Source organism: Heterodontus francisci, chromosome 8 (assembly GCF_036365525.1).
Source record: "Heterodontus francisci isolate sHetFra1 chromosome 8, sHetFra1.hap1, whole genome shotgun sequence".
NCBI lineage: Eukaryota > Metazoa > Chordata > Chondrichthyes > Heterodontiformes > Heterodontidae > Heterodontus > Heterodontus francisci.
Window position 1 is genome coordinate 40,943,909 of NC_090378.1, and position 17,456 is coordinate 40,961,364.

Here is a 17,456-nt window from a genome sequence, read left to right on the forward strand (position 1 = left end):
AGGAGTGAGGATGACGCTCAGGCCACAGGCCAACAAACAATGGTGCAACATTAGCTCTTTGTCCTTCACAAAATAGTGAATTATGATTCCTGACATTTACTAATGATTTACTAATGTACAGTGCATTGCACTCAAGGTTGAAGAAGCAGTGTTACAAGTAAATCTGATTGTCAAAGTAAATGTTGCAATAACATAAATTTTACTACCCTGCACTTCCAGTTGTAAATTTTGCAATTTGATAGAATTTTGAATATGGATACAACTTCTGTTCTGTTGTTAGTATTCAATCAGCAAGAAATTTTGTTTCTTCTTTCTTTGAACCTGGTGCTGATGGTTTTACAGCTGTATGGATTTTTACAAGAAGGCAGGTCCTTCACAGCACTTTTGCAGACTTATATAAGGTCTGGCAATATCTCCCTGTTTTATGTAACGAAGGTTGTTTTAGGAGCACAAAGCACACACGCGCGCTGCGTGCACACACACACTATACAAAGAAAGGAACTGAAAGTACATAAATAAAGGCAGTGTGGGTGGTTGAGTCGAGTTATTTAAACTGTTATTCAATATTGGAAATTTCTAATTAACCTGGTCAATTCATATCTGCTGTGGTGCACAGGGACCTTGGGACAACTCAAACATATTTTAATTTACATTCGTATCCATCAGAATATTTTAATTTACATTCGTATCCATCAGAAAGATCTCTATCCCATCTGTCTGGATCATTTAGGAAGATCTGCATCCATCTGTCAGCAGCAACATCAAGATTGGATTTCCAAATAATCTAATTTTATGAATACTGGCTCTCTCTTTAAAATCAAGCAACATTCTTGACTAAAATAGTCACAAAAAAGTTGTACTTAGTAGTTCAGAGAGTGACTGAATAAAACGTTTGGATAATAACTGTTAGAATGCTCTGAGCAATCCACTTTACAGCTTGCAGACTGAAAGCTGCACCAACTCAACAGACTATCAAGATCAAAGCTTTATAGGGCAAATCAAAAATCGTAAGTGTCAATCTTTCGTAGCCTATGTATAAGCTGTCAAATGGCATCCAAAATAGAATGGGATCATGCGGACTGACATTAGAAGGATATTTCTACATATTAAGAACATCGGGGATAGTGAAGGAAAGTGGTGTTGCAGTAGAAGATCAACCATAATCTCATTGAATGGTGGGGCAGGCTCGGCGGGCTGAGTGGTCTGCACCTGCTCCTATTTCTTGTGTTCTTGTAATGTTCTTTAACTTTAAAATGTATAGAATTCTGTGAAGCATTATGTACATTGTGTAAAACTGGAATTTCCTGTTGTTTTTCTTAAGAGAGACATTATTAATTCTCAGAACTGCAAGTACAGCATAGTTCTTAAATATATTATTCCACATGTCAATGTTTAATATAACGCAATATAACGCAAGATTGTTTTGAAGGTCAGTCAACACAGCTGTTGTCATCCTTCCACAATATCAACTCTACCTTCTTCCCTGGCCTCAAACATTCTTTCTACCCATTTGTTCTAGCTGCTGATTGCCCTCAGTGCTTAAAAATACTTCTTTATATCTGTCTTAAACCTTCCCTTCACAATCCTGAACATGTGCCCTCTTGCTGTGCTGCCCTGGCTTATCTGAAAGCACTGTTTTGAATTTATGTTCTCTACCTATCCTGTTCACTGTCTTGCACAGTTAAAAAGAAAGAAAAATGTGTTGTTTCACTGGAAAGAATTAATAGCCCACATATAGAATCATTTGAGCTTAAAAATGAATTAGTGCTTGTATAGGTCAATATTGTCTCTTGGTGTAAGAGGACACGAGGCATAGTGAATTCACAAATGTATCCTTCATAAAGTCATTTATGATTTCATTGCACTTAATGCACAAGGATATTTTTCCACCTTGATGATCTTTTAGTTAGCTAAAGACAATTAACTAATTTCTGTAGAGCAGTAATTGCAGCACTCAAGTTATAAACCTTCCATGCTCACAAGACTCTTATATGTCATTGCCATTCTCAAATCCTATACCTGATGATTTCAAGGAAACTGAGTGCAAAGTCGAATACAAAAGCATAAAAATATTTTCTAAATTCCTGTGACAATTTGAAAATTTGACACTTGATTGAACGTCTGTTTTCACCTAAGTTGAGATGCAACACTGTCCCCAGGAAAAATGCCTTTTCTATTATTCCAACAGAGAACCAGTGGCAATCAATCTGCAACTATGTGACCACATGTGTAATCAGAACACAAGTATGAGCTTCACACACACACGCACACGCATACACACTTCAATCCGTAACCAATGAAAATGAATACAATATCTTGCTGAATAATCAAAAATATCATTGAACGATTTGAAACAATAATTGGTAGTCTAAAGGTTTAATTCTTCAAAATGTATAGGATACCATAATGGTGAACCACCAGAAATGTGAACCAGCAATATTAAGCCACATACGTAACTCATAAGCAAGGAAGGCATGTTGAGATCTAAAATAATGATTGTCTTTATTTTTTTTTATTCATTCATGGGATGTGGGCATCGCTGGCTAGGCCAGCATTTATTGCCCCTCCCTAATTGCCCTTCAGAAGGTGGTGGTGAGCTGCCTTCTTGAACCGCTGCAGTCCATGTGGGGTAGGTACACCCACAGTGCTATTAGGAAGGGAGTTCTAGGATTTTGACCCAGCAAAATGGACATCAGGAACAACATAGGGCGGCACAGTGGCGCAGTGGTTAGCACTGCAGCCTCACAGCTCCAGGGACTCGGGTTCGATTCTGGGTACTGCCTGTGTGGAGTTTGCAAGTTCTCCCTGTGTCTGCGTGGGTTTTCTCCGGGTGCTCCGGTTTCCTCCCACAAGCCAAAAGACTTGCAGGTTGGTAGGTAAATTGACCATTATAAATTGTCACTAGTATAGGTAGGTGGTAGGGAAATATAGGGACAGGTGGGGATGTTTGGTAGGAATATGGGTTTAGTGTAGGATTAGTATAAATGGGTGGCTGATGGTCGGCACAGACTCGGTGGGCCGAAGGGCCTGTTTCAGTGCTGTACCTCTAATCTAATCTAATCTAATATTCAGTTAGCTTGATTGATGAATTAACCTTGACCTGTAAGTCATAACTGAGTTACTGTCTGAGCAGATGTGTAAGCCAGACTGAAAGAAAATACTACTGGGCAAAGCAAAGACAGGGGCAGATCGAACAGAGATAACTGGCAATCATTAGAAGACAGAGAAAGCCAGGTCATGCCCAGGAGAGAGAGAGAGAGAGAGAGAGAGAGAACGAAAGAGAGGGTGGGGGTGGGGCAGAAGAGAGAGAGAAGGTACAGAAGCTTTAAAAGCTTAAACTCCCAAAAAATGTCTCTAGCACAAATGGGAATGAATGAGACCGCACTGGGTGTTACGGATCACAATAGACAAGAGCATCAGCCAGACTGGGACTATATGCATTTTGCAAGTTTGACTTTCATACCAAGGCTGCATTTCTGCCTTCTCATCTCCTCAAAACTGTTTCTCATGCAAAAGTCCTAAAGTGCTGATTGCCTGCTGGTGCATTCTTACATGTGTATAAGTCAGTCAGTGGCTCAAGCTATTGTGTGGAACATGTGAGCACTAACAGGATATACTGAGGAATTCATGCCAGGCTGCTTTAAGATTGGAACTAACCAAAGCCTGGAACAGGGCTGTCTTCCACTGATTTTGGGAATGGAATCATTGCTATGTATAGCACAGTAGATCCAAAAAGATGGGGAGCAAAGCATAAACACCATAAATACACTAAAAATGTTGCAGTCAAGAGGCCTGATGAAAATCTCCTTATAATCTGATTACTAAAATGAGAGACGGTAGCTTTATTAAGTCAAAAATTCTGCATTTGTAGCGATTTTGTCAAAATTTCCCAAGAATAACTCGTACAATGTTCTGAAGACTGCTGACAATATAACTGACAGTACATCCTGTATCGGAAGACTGGAGATTAGTTATGTGGATGATTTTGTCTACACAGATGTATACACTAGGTTTTCTAGAAAGTCAGACAATGTCATTAAAATTGTAGAATTATTCCGGCAAGCAAGGTTAGTTACTGTCTGAAACTCAGTTGTAATTACCAATCTTTTGTAGGCAAGAAAAAAAAAGACAGTCTTGTTGAGGTCCGCTGTCATATTGTTATTTTGGCAATTGCTTTTTGCACAGCTCCTCCTGATCCCCATCTTCCACTTCTCTTTGAGACCAAGGACAAGATTTTCGGAGCTGTTGGGGGCAGGAACTGAGGCAGGCGGGCACATAATTTTGCGCCGCTGACTGGTGTGCCGGTTTGCCAGCACCATTCCATCCTCAGCCATTTCCAGGAAAGCCGAGGTAATTAAGCAGCCTATTAAGAACTCTCTCCCATGCTGAGTGGAATTTTCAGTTGGCAGGCAGGCCCCACACAGCGACTGAAACACAGCCAGTTAAACAAGGCAGCCTCCTGGCGGAAGAGGGGAGTGCCTTTCGTCCCACTAGGGACTCCCCAGCACACTCGTCATGGCCGCACATGCATGATCACGGCCTGGCTGCTGTGGCCCTTTTTAAATTTAATTTTTTCACCTGCTTTTCAGAGGACACCTCCATTGTGAGGCTCCCTCTCTCTTTCGCTCTCTGTGCAGGCATTGGCAGGTCCCAGCTTGGACAGTGGGGCTGCCAATGTGTCATTGCTGGAGGGCCTCTTATTGGCCCTCCAAACTCAACAGCCTGTCAACCGTTCTTAATTGGATGGTGAACACACCCTCTGGCCACTAATTGGCCAATCCAGCAAGATATCAATGTCGGGTCACTGCTCCCGACACGGTGCAGGGTCAACATTTGACCCCATTGATCCAAAATTGAAAATCCTGCCCGAAGTCTTTGATTCCTTCCTTTGGGTCTCCCTTGCTGACCAACTCTCTAATTCTTATCACTTATTTCAGTTTCGGGAGGAAGTGAGCCAAAGTTGAATAAATCTGAAAAACAGTTACACCTTCACTGCAGTCGGATTATGCCCTTCTCAGATGTTGTTCTTCCCAAACTTTTCCAATCGATCTGGCATCACATACAGCAGTGGAGAAAAACAGATGAGTATCTGCAATGCATGCAAAGCTGGGTAAGTTGCACCTCCCACAGCATCAAATGGTTCCCTTCACATCAAGAATGGAGCAAGAGTGACTCAGAAAGGTTCAGAACTGTGGGATACAAAGTAGGAATTCAACAGCAGTCACTTAGTACAGTTATATGAATGGAGGAGTTGGGAAGATTCCAAGTTTCTGCTGTTCAAAGTCAAAAGATAGAAAGTGCATGCGCACACTGCAACATATTTTCCATAGTTTTGCTGAGCTCACAGAAATCATGCAGATTTCCTGCAGCAGTATTTTGGAACCCTATTAAATTTCAGAATCTCCACAGTAAATAGAAAGGGATGTGGTACCTTGCTGTCCTGTACAAAAGGAGTGAATGGGACCTGGTTGGGCACACTGGATGCATTCACCTGGATTGAACTGCACTTCTAAAATACTGTCTGAAGTCAAAAGATCTGTCAGACTGTAGTTTATCCCCTAATGTACTTTCTCTCTTATTTATATCAAGATGCATTCACAGCGAGAAAATGCGATGTCCTCATATCAATCTTGTTAAATATCACTGAAACAATGGAAAAGTACTGGAACCATATAGTTGATGAAAGAGGAAGTGGTTACATTTCCGGTGTGACTTTTCATCAGAACTCATGGTTGTACAGTATGTCGTAGATAAATTTTTTAGAACATTACAGCGCAGTACAGGCCCTCCGGCCCTCGATGTTGCGCCGACCTGTGAAACCATCTGACCTACACTATCCCATTTTCATCCAAATTTAAATCACAAATACTGGAAATATTAAATAAAAATCAAAATTTTTGGAAATACACAGCAGAAGAGTCAGTGCCAGGAACAGAAAGACCAGTTAATGGCTTGTTGCAAGTATTCAAGGGTTTTGCCATGGTTTCTGATCGATTTTAACAACACTCAGGAGAATGGGTACTGCCTGTGTGGAGTTTGCAAGTTCTCCCTGTGTCTGCGTGGGTTTTCTCCGGGTGCTCCGGTTTCCTCCCACAAGCCAAAAGACTTGCAGGTTGATAGGTAAATTGGCCATTATAAATTGTCACTAGTATAGGTAGGTGGTAGGGAAATATAGGGACAGGTGGGGATGTTTGGTAGGAATATGGGATTAGTGTAGGATTAATATAAATGGGTGGTTGATGTTCAGCACAGACTCGGTGGGCCGAAGGGCTTGTTTCAGTGCTGTATCTCTAATCTAATGTCTGGTGCACATCTCAAGCTTTACTCCTAAATGTCAGCTCTTTTCTGTAAAACCATCCAGAACTTTTACACTGATGGGGTTTTTCTCAGTTTTACCTAATCATGCTTGCCATGTGAGGGGATAGGGTGCCATGTCCACAGCTATTTGATGCTCCTTATCATCTATGCAGTCGGTTTCAGCCAGGCAGTTTTGACACAACTCAGCCACTGTCAAACCTTTGCAATTTAAGTGCCAAACTCTGTAGTCATAGTGGAGTTTCATGAAGAGTGTTTTTCATAATTATCTTAAGTTATTTACGGAAACACTCCACCTCAAAGATTATTGCGTAAAAGATCGAAAGCTGCAACTTCTTCATCAATCTGGGCAGTAGTACATTAAGTTGGGTAAAAACTGCTGAGCATTTGCTTTGGGTTGGTCCTCCTATAGTGAGACTGCACCTATTTCTGAATTTGGAGCCATTTTCTGTTCATTTTCTTCCAGATCACGATACCATCTATAATAGCTTTCAGTCTGTCAATGTCATCCAGCATTTGTAACTGGAGCTGATGTGATCCAGAAGAGGATTCTAGTGTACATATTTCTGCCCAAACGACTATTAAATGTCTGATATTTTGATGAGATGACAGCAATCACAAGTTGCACCAATAGTGGTAAAGATTTTGCTATTTGATGATGGTGACATTGGCTGGAATTTTCCCAGACCCGTGGAAGCTGCTCCAGAGAAGGAAGTGTGAGGCAATTTGCACACCCCGATGCATTCCTGCCTTCGCGTGTGATTTCATTATGAGTCCTTTATCAAAGATTTTAAGATTTTATAGCAGAGCACTTAGAGAACAGTGGTAGAATCGGGCAGAGTCAGCATGGATTTACAAAAGGGAAATCATGCTTGACAAATCTACTGAAATTCTTCGAGGATGTAACTAGTAGAGTTGATGAGGGGGAGCTAGTGGATGTGGTTTATTTGGACTTTCAGAAGGCTTTCAACAAAATCCCACATTAGAGATTAGCGTATAAAATTAAAGGGCATGGGATTGGGGGTAGTGTATTGCGATGGATAGAAAATTGGTTGGCAGACAGGAAACAAAGAGTAGGGATAAATGGGTCTTTTTCCGAATGGCAGGCAGTGACCAGTGTGATACTGCAGGGATCGGTGCTAGGGCCCCAGCTATTCACAATATATATTAATGATGTAGATGAGGGAACTAAACGTAATATCTCCAAATTTGCAGATGACACAAAACTGGGTGGGAGGGTGAGTTGTGAGGAGGATGCAGAGAGGCTTCACAGTGATTTGGACAAGTTGAGTGAGTGGGCTAATGCATGGCAGATGCAGTATAATGTGGATAAATGTGAGGTTATCTACTTAGGTAGCAAAAACAGGAAGGCAGATTATTATCTGAACGGCTATAAACTGAGAGAGGGGAATATGCAGCAAGACCTGGCTGTTCTCATACGCCAGTCGCTGAAGGTAAGCATGCAGGTCCAACAGGCGGTAAGAAAGGCAAATGGTATGTTGGCCTTCATAGCGAGAGGATTCGAGTACAGGAGCAGGGATGTCTTGCTGCAATTATACAGGGCCTTGGTGAGGCCACACCTGGAATATTGTGTGCAGTTTTGGTCCTTATCTGAGGAAGGATGTTCTTGCTATAGAAAGAGTGCAGTTACCAGACTGATTCCTGGGATGGTGGGACTGACATGCGAGGAGAGATTGAGTCGGTTAGGATTATATTTGCTGGAGTTCAGAAGAGTGAGGGGGGGATCTCATAGAAACTTATAAAATTCTAACAGGACTTGACAGGGTAGATGCAGGAAGGATGTTCCTGATGGTGGGGCAGTCCAGAAGTCATAATCTAAGGATACGGGGTAAACCTTTCAAGACTGAGATGAGGAGCAATTTCTTCACCCAGAGAGTGGTGAGCCTGTGGAATTCGCTACCACAAAAAGTAGTTGAGGCCAAAACATTGTATGTTTACAAGAAGGAGTTAGACATAGCTCTTGGGTCTAAAGGGATCATAGGGTCTGGGGCAAAAGCGGGAATAGGTTACTGAGTTGGATGATCAGCCATGATCATAATGACGGGCGGAGCAGTCTAGAAGGGCCGAATGGCCTACTCCTTCTCCTATTTTCTATGTTTCTATGTTTCCGGAGGTGGACCAGCGGGTTCAACAGCACCCCACCCGGCAGCAACAGGATGCCAATTACCTGCAATGTTTCGCGCTGCAAGAGATTTTCCCCAGGACACATGGGCCCCCGGCTGTGTCAGGGACCCAGCAACAGATCAGAGTCAGCTTCGTAGTGTGAGGTCCGAGCTGCGAATCAATTGCGGGTTTACATTTATTTGCTGACAGTAATCACAAAGGGGATCTATCCCCAAGCAGCAAGCAGATCCGTGCAGCCAATTTATGGAGACTGATGTCTCCACTAATGCTTCAATAGCAGCTACTTCTATCGCACTGAAGGTGCCTCCAAGGGGCCACTGCTGCTCCTGCTGATGATCAGGCATCGCCCACACTGCAAAGGCGGCTGGCGGCCCTACCCACAGACAACTGGATCTCCCGATGCTGGAATCCAGCCGCCGTCCCTAATTGGATGAGACTCCCGGACACGGCTTCTTAATTGGCCAGCTCCGAGAAGATCACATCCAATGTCCTCTTCTAGGTTCCCAACCCAAAATTCATCCTGACATTGGGTTTGGCATGTTAGCGGCAAAATTCAGCCCATTATTTCCTCTTTGGTCTGGATTGGGAAATGTTTTCAAGGGCTCCATAAAACAAACCAAAGCTGCCCGACAACTGGCAATTTGCTTGATGGCTGTTGAGAATTGGACTTTATTTGCATGCTTTGCTTTCTTTCTTTAAATAAATCAGCATATTTTTGTCTGTTGCCTTTAGGTCTTGACTGTTAATGGCACCTTTTGAAAAACCAGGTATACTACATCTACTGGTTCCCCTTGATCTAGCCTACTAGTTACATCCTCAAAAACGCTAATAAATTTGTCAAACAGGATCTCCAAATAGTAAAACCATGCTGACTTGTTCTAATCATACTATGCTTTTCCAAATGGAATGTTAAGACTTCTTCAATAATACTTTCCAGCATCTTCCCAGCAACTGATGTTAGGCTAACTGGCTTGTTGTTCCTTGATTTCTCTCTACCTCCCTTCATGAAAAGTGGTGTAACATTTGCCAACTTCCAATCTGATGGGACCATTCTTGAATCTACGGAATTCTGGAAAATCAAAGCCAGCGTACCCACTATCTCCTTAGCTATCTCTTTTAGAACCCTAGGATGTAGGCCATCTGGTCCCGGGGAATTGTCAGATTGTCGTCCCTCAAATTTCTGCAATCCTTTTTTTCGGCTGATATCAGTATCCTTAATCACCTCACTCTTTTTAGCCCCTAGATTACTGCTTATTTCTGGTATAATGACCATGTTGAACTTGAGAAAGCCCAACCACCTCTAGTTCAACATCACTGTACAGTTTGCCCACCATCATCATCCTGGGGTCACCATCGATCAGAAGTTTAACTGGATCAGCCATATAAACACCATGGCTACAACAGCAAATCATCAGCTGGGTACTCTGGGTGAGTAGCTCACATCTAGATCCGTCATTGTCTCACTACAATGTGAAGGCATGTTCATCAGTTGCCTGGATGGGTGCAGCTCCAATAACAGTTGCGAAACTCAGCAAGTTGCGCACAGTGGCACAGTGGTTAGCACCGCAGCCTCACAGCTCCAGCGACCCGGGTTCAATTCTGGGTACTGCCTGTGTGGAGTTTGCAAGTTCTCCCTGTGTCTGCGTGGGTTTCCTCCGGGTGCTCCGGTTTCCTCCCACAGCCAAAAGACTTGCAGGTTGATAGGTAAATTGGCCATTATAAATTGCCCCTAGTATAGGTAGGTGGTAGGGGGATATAGGGACAGGTGAGGATGTGGTAGGAATATGGGATTAGTGTAGGATTAGTATAAATGAGTGGTTAATGGTCGGCACAGACTCGGTGGGCCGAAGGGCCTGTTTCAGTGCTGTATCTCTAAATCGAAAAAAAAATCGAAAAAATCGCAAAGTAAGTCTGTTTGATCATCCCTGGGTCCCCGCCAATAATGCTGTCCCTATAACTCAAAATTTGGCTGTGTTCCAATGTCACATTAAAGGAACTACAGTAATCAGGCCATTCAAAATAGTTAGCTAAAAACAGCTTCCATTAAAGTACGGTTCAGATTTAACGAGAACAAAATGAACTGGCAACATTTTAAATTCTTGAAAAACAGTTGTGTTTTATGGTTGTGATTTTCAACAAATGGCTTATTAAAAATGTCAGAGCTCTACCTTAAGAGGACAGTTTGTTTGATCTTTATTAGTTTTAAAAACCTGCCAGTGGCGGATGAACAAGAGGTAGAAACCTTGCTAAATAAAGCCCATCTAGCCTGGAGATGCTGCCTCCTCAAGAACTAAGCAAGGTGCAGAATGCTGTAAAATTTTAATAAGCAAGTACTAATAAAATCCATCTCCTTTTACATAACCAGACACTAAACACAATGGAAAGAAGTCTCTTAGCAAGATCATTCTAAAGCAAAGGAAACACGCCCATTAGCCCACTGAATTTATGAAGAAAATAACATAATATTTTGGGGAAATTAAAATCGTTGCCTCCAATGTGCTAGTCATCATTGGAAGTCCGCCATTAGGAAGCAAATCAATCACTGGCAGGTAACCTCAAAGAACATACATGGGGTGACAGGCACTTGTGGAACTTCAGATGCATCTTCAGTGCCCACCCAGAAGAACTGGCACCTAATTGTAAATGGGGAAATGCTCCCAGGCACCTACTCAGACCCCAATCATATCACCTTTGGGCTCCTGTGTAAAGGTACTGATCAAGCAATTGCAAGATAAAAAGTGTTCCACTCATCAGAGGTCTAACCCAGCTTCCTTGTCTGAACTCCCAATGTAGCCCATTCACAACCATCTGAAGGTTGGTTCACCTATCTCACCGGGTGCACAGGATCCCAAATGAACTGGGAAAGCAGAACTCTCGAAGTAGAGAGTCCCTGCCCCAGCTCCAACCCTCCATTCCTTTCCCTAATGAAATATGCCTTGCAAAGGGTAATGTTACAGCCATGTGGTGAGGGGTTTGGGTAGTTCCCACTGTTCAAATCACACCTGATCCCAACAAGTGTGTTTTTTAATTAGGGTTTAATCCCTCATGTTGTATTTGTCAAATAAATAGAGAGCAACAGGTTTACTGGTATTAGGTTTAAAACAGAAGATTAATTATTTATTGATCAATATACCTTAACCTGAAATTGTAGCGACCGCATCCACTCACAAATTCAGTCGTGCGTGCACGCATACACACACACACACACACACACAAAACAGATAGAAAGGAAATGGGTTTAAGGGGGGTAGGTTTCGGGGGTCATGGTAAACCTGTTGAATTCTCACGGAAGTCAAGTTCTTGTCAGTTGCAGGCCTAAGGCTTTTGTAGGTTTCTCTTGGTTGAAAGTCCAGTTGAAGACAGTGGATCACTTCTAATTCACTGCTGTATAGGTATGGATGTAGAATTCTACAGCAGGATGCGTTCCTTCTTGCTGGATTTTTCTCAGCCCCTTAGCAGGAAACAAGTTTCTTGGATGCTTCTCTCTGGATGTCTCTCCCTCTCTCTCTCTCTCTCAAGGGCTGTCTTTTAAGGTAAAAAATGTGTTTCATCGCGCCTCTGCGGGGAGACAGGTATTTTCTTCCCTGTAGTGACCGACAATGGTCCAGGATGTGGTTACTTCGTACCTTTGTTTCAGAAGAACCCATTCAATTCAAAAGGGTCTCTTGATGGGTTTAGGATGAGAATGATCTGGTTCTGATGTTTCCACTTCACACCTTCTTTGTTTCAGAAGAACCCATTCAATTCAAAAATGTCTCTTGATGGGTTTAATTGACGCCTCTCAACCTAGTTAGGCATCCTTTGTTCCAAACAGTGTGGCCATGTTCGAATACACATGCAGCCATTTTTAGCAGCCTTGTTCCCTTTTTAAAAGCAAGGTCCATTTTTTAAAAATACAATGTCAGTTTTTAAAACTGTTCAGTTTTAGTCCGTAATTTTTCATCTTCGCACTTCTTCTATGCGTGACAGTAAACAGAGTTCCTGCCCTTTATAAAGCAGGCTGGAAAATCCCAGAAACAGTAGAGACCTGGTGCAATTGGGTTTGTTAAATGCATTAAAAATTTGCCTGCTATTGTCACCAATGGCGACTCTTAGAATATAATACAGACTACTGAGAAATAATGATCTTCCTGGGAAATTATTTTTTCAAGCTGACAACTCTTTGACCAAAAGAACTATTTGTACCCAAAATTATCCTGAGTGGTTGCTACAGTGTTGCTATCCACTTCATCCAAAAGATTAATAGGGCACTGTCTTCCACCGAAAATGTTCCATAAATGTTCATCCTGTTTCATTGTAAACAGTAAAGTTTAACTGAACATCGCCTGTGCTACTCAAAAAACACTCAGCTCAACAGTGGTATCAAAGGCTCACTGAAATTATCTAATAATACCTAATTAAATGTTTCATCATGCAAATCACAATGGCATCTGAACTTCATTACCATTAATAGCTTTTGTGTTTTTTTTTAAAAGTTATACATTTAGGATTGACTTAAGGACCTATCCATCCAGAAATGGTATCAACATTCAAGATTAGATGGAATAGATGGATGAAGGAAAGGGGATTGAAGGGATAAGGGATCAGGGTGGGTAAATGTGACCATTTTCTCGCATGGAGGTTAACCACCACCACGGACTGGTTGGACTGAATGGCCCACTTCCGCATTCTAACTTCTATGTATACATTTTTGTATCAAAATTCAAATCTTAGGCCTACAGAAAATTCAACATCAAATCAATTGAAGTAACATTGATCAACTACTAATTTGGTATGAATTGGTATTAGTTCCTCTACTGTGCCAAAATAAATTATCTTGTAAAATCAGAACAGTAGTCCAATACCAAATATAAATATGACACAATACGCTTCTGGGAGTAACAAAGATTCGACCTAACAAAGGTCAACCAGTCAAGACTCAAGACGTGACAATTTACATTTGATATGGAAGGGAAATTTTGCTCAGGTAAGTGGCTCCTTGGCACGGATTCTCCTTCTGTTGGCGGGTTTGTCACAGGGTAGTCCTAACAGCCAATGTGAAACTGCCTCTAACCCACTCCCAGAACCCTCACTGTCTATGCACCAAGAGGCTCGCAGTCCAGAAAACTGCCCTTCATCAGGGTACTGAAGCCAGGAGGGAGTGAAATAAAAAGCTGCAGTCAGTTAAAGGGCAACATCCCTTCCCAGCAAGATGTCAGAAAATGTAAAAGCCTTGAGAGCCCAAGTACTTGGATGGGCCCTAGATTTTTCAATGTACCCTTGTGTATTCCTGGCAGAGTGAGGAACAGAGGGGATTGCTTAATGTGCATTGAAGGCAGGTGTCTGCATAGAAAAATAGTGCAGACTGCCAGGAGGGAGGTAGCAGAGGCAGTCATTGTAATCTCCCCATTACACAAACTATCACACAATGCAGGAAGAATGCAATGTTCCAAGCAAAAAAGGATATACAAACAGAAGGACAGCCAGGAGAACATCACCATCACTGAAAATCATGAGTTCTTTATTAAATCAAATGTTATTTATTGAAAGTTGTGGGCTATAAATTGCAATATCCCTACTCTGACAGTTTGCCGCTGGTTCTTGCGTTCCACTTCCTCCCATTCTTGTGCACCATCTTGTACTGTGGGGATACCTAAGTAAGGCTTCTTTGATCTGTGGACCCTGATAGTGAGAGGCTATGTGGAAGGAAGCGATATCGTCAGTGATGCCGGACACTTAAGATCTTCTAACCTGGCCTCTTCCATATCTTCAAAACATCAAAATAAAATTATTTCTATTGAGAAATCCATGGCGGGAATTCAAAGTAGTATTTTCAATAATCCATCTGCTAAATGGCAAGAATGACCTATATAAAAGGTTTCCCCCCAGAACCGATTAGAAAAGTGTTGTAACTAAATTTTAATTTTAAAACAAAGTGCACTTGTCTAAGTTTTAAAATAAATGCTGCAGACTGCAGTCATTTGGAGAACATGTCTTAAAGTCAGATACTAATTCTTATCTGGGGTATTCAAAAACAATTCCGGGCCTCCCAGCAAATGTTCACTGGATAGAGTTGGAATGCCCCTTCCTGGTGAGCTTTGCATGAAGCTACTTTCAAAGAGAGGGACACAGGAGCAGGTTTGATTAGCAACTCTTTCGGCTAACCCCTGTACTAGGAGATGGGGTCAGAAACAATACCCCAACTTCTGTGGGTCATAAGTGAGGTGATCAAAGATCCACATATTAGTAGTTAGGTTTTTAAAGAAAAAACTTCAAAAGCTTTAGTCAAGCTCAGACAATCTAACATACTGGAGGAACAGTGAAAAGACACCTTGATGAACTCATTGAAATAGGGATGCATGACATATTTCTTATTTTGTATTTTTACACAAAGATATGTTGTACTATTTGAATTAAAGAAGTCTGATCACAACTGCTGTTCTCTATGTTCACTTTACGATGAAATAAAGCAACTAATAAATCCATATCTCATTTTTAAAAAAATGTTATTTTAGAGATACAGCATTGAAACAGGCCCTTCGGCCCACCGAGTCTGTGCTGACCAACAACCACCCATTTATATTAACCCTACAGTAATCCCATATTCCCCATCACCTACCTACACTAGGGGCAATTTATAACAGCCAATTTAACTATCACCTGCAAGTCTTTGGATGTGGGAGGAAACCGGAGCACCCTGAGAAAACCCACGCAGACACAGGGAGAACTTGCAAACTCCGCACAAGCAGTACCCAGAATCGAACCCGGGTCCCTGGAGCTGTGAGGCTGCGGTGCTAACCACTGCGCCAGTGTGCCGCCCTATGGCACCATGGCACCTCATGGCACCAACTGTTTACTTTTCAGAGAGATTGAAGCATTTGTGCAAAAACATGACTGACCAGTCGAGATAACAAGGCAATGTTAATGTTACGTCGCTGGGTTATGCTCATGCAAGTTAAGATAAGGCTGTGTGATTCAACCTCCCATAAAAATAAGATGCTCAGACCATTTACAGGAGCAACTGACACCACTGGATCCAAGAAAACATCTACAATCGATCCAAGCTTATAACAGGTCCCTTTCACAAGAAAGCAAGACTGCCAAACAGGCAAAATCAAACTGATTTTTAATAGATAATAAATTCCAGGTTTTACCAACATAGATTTGGAACTTAATTAATTTTACATTTTTTTACAATAAAAAAGTTATTGTTCAGGTCTTACCAGCATGGCTTCAGAGCTTTTGTCGACCATGGTCTGAATGAATTGTTCAGAGCTTTCACAGCACACTCTTCAAGAACTTCTGTCCAGTTCAGTTCAGTTCTGTTCAGTCACTGTTGCCCTCTGTCTCTCTCTTGCTGCGACTGTAACAATATTCTCTTTACTGTGTGACTAATCCAGAAACCTTGAACACTCTGAAATGACATGTGACACAGTTTTATTTCAGTCTATGGCAACTCTAGCAGTCAGCCTCCACACCAAGAGGTGATATTATTCCATTTTATTTCTTCAACCTGTAATATCTGGGTAGCATTTCCCCAGTAAAATTTATACGCATTTTAATGTATACATATATTAACTTGAAGTTCTTTTTTTTCTCACGACATTGCACTATCTTGCAATTTCCCCCTCTTTTTCTTTTTTCTTCCCCCTTTAAATGATAATGATGAAATATCTCATGACTCTTTTGAAACCTTTCTGCTGAGGTACAATGCAAAATTTCCACAATATATTTCCTCTTCTCTGCTGCTAGATGACACATATATGACTCAGTATTGAGTAATATAAATGTTTGCTGTAAACTTGGTGAATTGCAAACTCACTGCAGTGCAAAGGCAAGTAACAAATAGCAAAGTGTCATGTTGACAATTGTTACAACCAGGGGAGAAAGAGGTCTAGGGTTCCCTTTCAGCCTTCACCTGGTCTTACGGTAATAGGGTTTAATTTTTAAACACACTGTGTTTTGAGCTCTCCGTTGGTGAATCCTTCTTCAGCGCTTTCTAATTATAAGGCAAAGAAACCAGCACAACAGGTTTTCTCAGGTTTAAAGTAGAGGAAAAGTGGATTTTTATTAAACTTAAACTCTAATTCGGTTAGCGCCTACGGATACACGACACGCCCATGCTAGCATGCACATGCGATACACCCATGCAAATCGAGACAGAAAAGAGCAGAAGAAAAATAAAGTGGAAAAGTTTGAGGCAATATCTGAAGAGTTTTTGTTATGGTTCTTCGAGCTCACTGTAGATTCCTTGATTGTTGATAGATTTTGCTTTTTGTTGGGGCCCAGTATTCTTCTTAAACCTTGTTCACTGTAGGAGACTTTTCCCTTTTGGAGATCATGTGTCTTCAGTGGATTCAGTTCTGTGAGAAAGAGATGGGAACAGGCAGACAGACAGGAGGTCTGCTTCAGTTCAGGAGCATTCTGCTTTCTGCAGACTCTCAGTTCAAACTGAAAAATTCAGAAATCCCAGATTTCTAAACAGCTTTAGTCATGTGACTAACTGGTCTGACCATGTCTTGACTCTGTGTATTGTATCATCTTAGCAGGGAATGGAATATGCTTCCTCACAGAATAATACAGTGCAGAAGAAGCCCTTCGGCCCATCGAGTCTGCACCGATACATTAAAGACACCTGACCTGTCTACCTAATCCCATTTTCCAGCACTTGGCCCATAGCCTTGAATGTTATGACGTGTCAAGTGCTCATCCAGGTACTTTTTAAAGGATGTGAGGCAACCCGCCTCTACCACCCTCCCAGGCAGGGTATTCCAGACCGTCACCACCCTCTGGGTAAAAAAAGTTCTTCCTCAAATCCCCCTTAAACCTCATGCCCCTCACCTTAAACATGTGACCCCTCATAACTGACCCTTCAACTAAGGGGAACAGCTGCTCCCTATCCAACCTGTCCATGCCCCTCATAATCTTGTACACCTCGATCAGGTCACCCCTCAGTCTTCTCTGCTCCAGTGAAAACAACCCAAGCCTATCCAACCTCTCTTCATAGCTTAAATGTT

The 17,456-nt window shown here is 41.9% G+C and overlaps 1 protein-coding gene and 1 long non-coding RNA gene across 5 annotated transcripts in view; one reads left to right on the top strand and one right to left on the bottom strand.

Annotated features, from left to right (window-relative positions):
- The window catches only part of slc6a9 (solute carrier family 6 member 9), a 215,385-nt gene that overhangs the window by 175,593 nt on the left and 22,336 nt on the right, over nucleotides 1–17,456 (bottom strand). For 2 of the 4 annotated variants that reach the window (XM_068037007.1, XM_068037006.1), the window contains one exon: nucleotides 15,663–15,853. The exons of 1 other annotated variant lie outside the window; for it this stretch is intronic. In XM_068037007.1, coding sequence (XP_067893108.1) covers nucleotides 15,663–15,692 — 30 coding nt within the window. In that variant the 5' untranslated portion in view covers nucleotides 15,693–15,853. The remainder of the gene's footprint in view (nucleotides 1–15,662; nucleotides 15,854–17,456) is intronic. One more of the 4 variants, XM_068037008.1, reaches the window with a different exon arrangement.
- LOC137372777 (uncharacterized) lies at nucleotides 550–10,621 on the top strand. The gene is made up of 3 exons (XR_010975498.1): nucleotides 550–1,007; nucleotides 4,938–5,110; nucleotides 6,782–10,621. It is a non-coding gene; the product is annotated as an uncharacterized lncRNA (long non-coding RNA).